Source organism: Phocoena sinus, chromosome 17, assembly GCF_008692025.1.
Source record: "Phocoena sinus isolate mPhoSin1 chromosome 17, mPhoSin1.pri, whole genome shotgun sequence".
NCBI lineage: Eukaryota > Metazoa > Chordata > Mammalia > Artiodactyla > Phocoenidae > Phocoena > Phocoena sinus.
Window position 1 is genome coordinate 12,902,933 of NC_045779.1, and position 6,000 is coordinate 12,908,932.

General features: G+C 44.8%; 1 protein-coding gene across 2 annotated transcripts in view; it reads right to left on the reverse strand.

Moving 5' to 3' along the window:
- The window catches only part of ARFGEF1 (ADP ribosylation factor guanine nucleotide exchange factor 1), a 140,394-nt gene extending 134,650 nt beyond the window's left edge, over positions 1 to 5,744 (reverse strand). Inside the window, exon 1 of one of the 2 annotated variants that reach the window (XR_004346396.1) lies at positions 5,108 to 5,524. Coding sequence is in view for 1 of the 2 variants with exons in the window: in XM_032609498.1 (XP_032465389.1) it covers positions 5,108 to 5,231 (124 nt within the window). In the remaining variant the exon portion in view is untranslated. Of the gene's footprint in view, positions 1 to 5,107 lie in introns of both variants that reach the window. The other variant, XM_032609498.1, reaches the window with a different exon arrangement.
- Positions 5,745 to 6,000: the final 256 nt, after the last annotated feature.

Here is a 6,000-nt window from a genome sequence, read left to right on the forward strand (position 1 = left end):
TACCAAGCACACACTTGTCCTGCTGTTCCATTTGTTTCATCCAAGTTTTTGAAAGGCTGAATCTCTCTCTTTTGTCACTTCTCTGCTGAAATGTCACATCATGGAAAGGCCTTTCCTGACAATCCTACCTAAAGTTGCACTCCTGGTCATTCTCCCTTTACCCTTCTGAACTATTTCTTCAGATAATAACAATCTGACAGTATATTAGTTTGCTTTTTATTGTCAGCCTCAACAAACTAGAAAATAAGTTCCATGAAAGCATATTTGTCTCACTGTTGCATGCCCAATGCTGAAACAGTATCTGGCACATACTAGTTCAACAAGTATCTGAATGAAGAATATACCTAATTTTGAAAGGCAACAATAATTTGTTCATGTATTTTCCTTTTTCAGATATACCCTCCTCCATTTTGTGAGGAATACTCTAACAAATAATCCCCCCAATTACTTCCCATTCACAAAACAATTACCAACAGAAGTTTCTCTAAACTTAAACACCATCAGGAGAGAAAAGCGGTTGCCTGCCATTAGACAGGATGGGAAAGCAAGAGCGAGAGAGAGCAGTGCTCTGAGCTTGATACCACTCTGTCCAACTACACCTCATTTCTGACTTTCTCTTTCCCACACTATCAACAGGGCTCTTGCTTTCCAAAAACACAATGACTCTTCTCAAGAATGGTTTCATCAGTAGTTAGGGCTATTGTAACTGCTTTGTCTGTCTTTTCTTTGAACAGTGTCCCAAAGTAAATTCCAAGGAACAATGTTTCCTAGGTGTTAACAGACACTGAAAAGGGTCAAATAAATTTAGGAAAAACTTCGTTAAGCAAAACTGAGCACTTTCTTTTTCACAGAACACTCTTCAGAATCTTAATTATGGTAATGTGTATAAATCTCCACAATGGAAAAAGAGTATACCCAAACTTATTTTTTTAACTCAAACCTAACAGAATCTTTCAGTCATTTCATTCATTACACCCTTCTTTCTTAGCTATCTCAAAAATTCCAGCAGCCTGACTTACTGAAAACACCTTTTACTTTAGATATCAAGGAAGGTTTAAAAAGAAACTTGTTAATGGTTTTAAATTATAATTAAAATAATTAATTGTTGGCAGGGCATTATTTGAGAGTCTTTTTTTTTTCTGGTAAATGGTCAAGAGTGACAAAAATTAGTAATATTACCAGAAGGAGCATAAAACCGGGGTCAAAAAAAGCACTTAAATAATTTCTCCTCCACTCATACAATCTTTTTATAACACCAGTAACCAAAACAAGGGTGAGATTGGAGGAGCAGAAGGAAGCAAGTTCTGTTAAGTTTTTAGCCTAAATATTTTATTTACATTTCTGGAGGAGACTAAGTATAGATAACAGACTTATATAAAAAAAGTAAGACAGTAGAATCACTTTAGAACATGATGAACACAAATTCACACCCTGTCTGATGCAAAAATCACTTCCCTAACAATTCCCCTTTTTGTCAATCATTCTCCCATATCTCTGCAGGGAACCCACCCTTATCTCTGCCTCTACATGCCTCCCTTGCCTCTAAAACCTTCTTCTGGTCACCCCTTTCACTCCTATTCTCTATCAGTGCCCGTTTCCAACCTTGAACTCATTCATCCTAACATCTGCAGGATATCTTCATATATATCTGATGTCAGAGGCAAAAGTTGAACTAGTCATAGCCCTAACATCAAAGAAACTCTTGAAACTTAAGAGGCCTGATTGGAATATGGCCCAACTGCACCCTCCCCTCCCAGTGAGACAAACAATGCTACCTTCAAGCCCAATCCCTCAACAATCCTAAATTCTTTAAAACTAAAAATAGCTCAGCTGTTGTCTCATCTGCCAGCAGATGGCCAGACTATTTTTAATTCAGGATTCTAGACAGCAGGAATGGATCAAGCTAAGCTAGGGCAGCCCAGAGGCCCTCACTCTGCAGAGTTCAGTGGTTGCTGCAGAGAGCTGTAGTGGGGCAGATACCAAGAGAGGGCAACCTGGAGCTGTTCCTGGGCCTGTGGACTTCACAATGATTGAACAATATAGGTGTGAGGGGTTTTCTTTTCTTTCTTTTTTTTTTTTTAAACCATTCTTTACTTCAAAATAAAGTCTGAAATGTATGATAATTTAACAAAAGTTTTCAATAATCTGCTTTTAAGGTTTCATTATTTTTCTTTTTGTGAAAAACAGAGTTCCTTTATGTGGTGCTTTTGAAATTGGGCTTTGTTTTAATAAAGTAAAATCCCCCCAATCTAGATAAGGTTTCCTAAGAGCTATACTTTAACAAAAAAAATAGTTTTCTTAAGAATATGAGATGAACTGTAATTTCATGAGTATAATTTACAGAAAACATTTATAATAGGCCATTTTGTTAAAAGGTAACTGAATTAATTTTGAATACCAGTGGTCTGAAATCTACTCACACACCCAGAAAATGATTTTTAAAACACAAAAGGATTAAAAGTCTGGATATAAAAATACTATATATTTTCTTGTTTACCCTCTATCTCCCTTCAGCCACATGGTAGGTGCTCAATAAAAATGTAGGGAGGAGGTGCAGGGAATAAATGCAGACAGGTATATTTAGAAGGGTCATTTACAAAGTATATTTAGAAGGGTTATAACAACACCCACCTCTCTACCACTTCTAGCCAACTCCTTCCCACTCATAAGCTAGAGAGCAGGGATGACCCAACAAGGCCATTCCAGCTTACTTTCCCATCCAGCTTGACAGCCATATAGATTATCAACAGAACAAAGTGGGCTTGGCCCAGGTCTCAACAGTGAAAAGGAAAAGGGAGGTCTATAATAGTTTCCAGGGATACATTTGGGGATACCATCTACTATAAGACATTATACTTTCTGCAAAGATGAAAAGGGTTATCCCTATGAAATTATGTTTGGGTGATAATGTAGATGTATGACTAGAAGGGAAGAAACAAAGGTCATCAGGGATGAACTACCATGAGATTGCTCAATGAGATTTTGTAGGAGACTAAATGTAACTACGAAATGTGGGGAAAAAGCCCTAAACATCTCAAGTAAAGAAAGTACTCTGGTGCCTAGTCCCTGCCTGGATAGACACATTCCTCATAATAAACTTCTGCTAACTATATGGAAGGGGCAAAAAAGTAAAGAGTGGGAAAATCTAAAACAGACAATCTTGGTACAGTTGGCACACACACTACCAAGTAGTCCCTATGTCTAGGAACAGCAAGGATCAAGCTAAGCCCTCTCAAGATGCCAATCAAGAGTGGCAGGAATACTCTCAATGCACAACTTAAGAGAATGGTGTGCTCACATTCATGGCACATTAGAGGGGACGTAACCTTACAATCAAAGTTCAACATCCTAATTTTACAGAGAAGGAAACTAAGGCCCAGAGACTTGACTATACTGCAATGTAACAGAACTGTGATTTAAACCCAGGATCCCAGATTCTCATTCCAGTGATCTCTCCATTTAAATATACTTACATTAGCATTTTGGAGACGGAAAAAATATATAGATAGACAGACATAGACACACACACACACACACACACACCACACTCCATTTCCTCAGTCTAATACTTATCATTAGTATATTAAAAGTATATTTTAATACAGAAAATCTGGTCTCAAAAACTAAAACTTTTGTTTGAACTCTTAAGTTCTTTAACCAGCAAGTTATTCATAAACCTACACATAACAATTGTTTTAAAAATTCCAAAGATCACTCCTTCCCTCATCCTGCCCCAAGTTAATAATTATTCCTTTCAGGACCCAGATATAATTCAATTTTTACTTCTGTACAACATCCTCTCATACACCTGAAACAGTCTTTCGCCAGCTTCAAGAATAACAAAAGGTGAACCTGTGATCAATGAAGGGTAAAAAAACTAAACTTAAACTCATTATACATAAAATTCAAAAAAATTTTAATATAATTTCTTCAATAGATCCAAAAAAGAAGGAAAAAACAGTATAACTTATTATAGCAAGTTATAAAGTCTTCTATTTTAAAAATTAAAAGGCAAAGTTCTTTTAAAGCTGTCTTGACCCTTTACTTTAGCATATATCCAAGTTATTCTGGATTTTCTTCCCCTTCAAGAATGTTTTCCAAAGCCCACTTAACAAGCTTCGTTTTCTCAAGTCAATTTGATGTAATCTATTTCCAGTGCTACAAAATGAAGTGCAAGCATTAGGAATTCATCTTTGTGTTTAACGTCCTGGTCTCTCCTTAAACGATTTCGTCCTTGATGGATGCAACAGATCCATCAGTGGTCCCCCTTTAACAATTCTTCATCTGCCTGTCCTCGCCGTAGGTATTGTCTGGATTTACCCTGCTAGGGGCTTCATGACACTACATCTCTTTCGTCTGAACTATAAATCACAACTCAAGCTTGAGAGCAGCTGCCACAGGCCAGACATGTGGCTGGTGGGTGTCATTGTCTTCTTCATTCTCCCTGTTTCAAACCCTCCCTTCCTTGTCACTAAAGCCAACGTATCTAAAGGTCCTTTCCTTCCCCGCTTGTATCTCATCACCCCCTCCCCTTAACCTTAGGTCTTGTTCTTCCAGGTCAGCCCAGTCGGATACAACATTACTCGCTGTTTTTCCCGTGGCGGAAGCGGAGAGATGTGAGAACAGGCGGCACCTCCCGCAAACCCCTTCTCAAGACTGTCAACAAGGGAACAACTTCAGCCTTTCTTCCCAAAGTACCACACGAAACGAAAAGTTATTGAAATTACAATACGGAACCCTTCCCACGCCCAATCTCGACAAATCAGCTCCACCTCAATTTTCCAAGCGAATAAACGACAACTCCTTCTGCTTCATCACAAAGGGTGATATCCTGTCCGCACCGCACGGTCCACCAACAAAATCTTCCCATGTTCTCAAGCCGACCCCGAGCCCTGCCGCGTTCCCTGAGCCCAGCGAACTGCCCTTCCTCCTCCACCCTGCCTCTGCCCCACATCTAGCCGAGTTACTGTCAACTCCAGCCAGGCAGCCCAGAGCTTCGCCAGGGTTTCCCGAGGTCAGCGGCGCCGGCCCAGGGCGAGCGCCCGGCGACCCCCACCCCCCACCCCGCGGTACCCTCCCCCATCCCTCGGGCCCCCTCCCTGCTCACCTAACGCCACCTCGCACGCTTTGCGCAGCTGGGAGTGATGCGCCTTCTTCACTTCCTTGTCGGCCAAAATCTTCTCCAGGGCCCGGGTCAGAAACATGTTCTTCGTCTTCTTCCCCTCATACATGGACGCAGAGAAGGAGGCGGCGGCTCGTCCGACCCGCGGCTCCCAGCGGCTGGAAGGGGGGGGGCGGGGGAAGGAGGAGGAAGAACCGAGAGAAAGGAGAGGGGGTGGAGGTGGGGGAGAGGAGGCGTGGAGGGCAGCCGCTGGATCAGGAAGGAGCGAGCGAGCCGGGCCGGCTCCAGTGCGGGTGAGGGGCGCAGAGGTCTTCGCCGCCCCACGAGGGGCCGCCCCTGGAGGGCCGCGCCCGTGGGACCTCCGGTTCTCCCGGCCCGGGGGTCGCTTCCCGGCCCGGGGGTCGCTTCCCGGCCACCCCCCTCACTCGCCCCTCCGGCCCGGGGGGCGGAGAGGGAGCCCAGCCCGGTGGCCGTCAGCCCGGGGGCCAAGGGACGAGGCGGCGGCTTAGAGGCCCGGAGAGAGCAGGGCTGCCCTGGCTACTGTGGGGATTAGCACCCGCCGTGGCCGCGGACTGGCCTCCATCACCGCCGACCTGCCCCGGCCGCCATATTGGGAGGAAACGACGCGTCACGCAGCGGCCGAACGGCTGCAGAGGAGGAAGCGGCGGCGGCGGCGGCGGTCTTGGCTGCCCAGAGCTGCCGCGGCGCCGGGAGGCAGGGGGCGGAGGGCGGCGCGGGAGGAGCAGCTCGAGCCGCAGCGCTACGGTGGCCCGGCAGGGCCTCGTCGCCTCCCGCGTTCGCCTGCAGGGCGGCGTGGGGCGTGGCGGGCGTCCTGCGGCGCCGCGCCCGGTTCTTTGGCCTCCTCCGGGTGGCTGCGC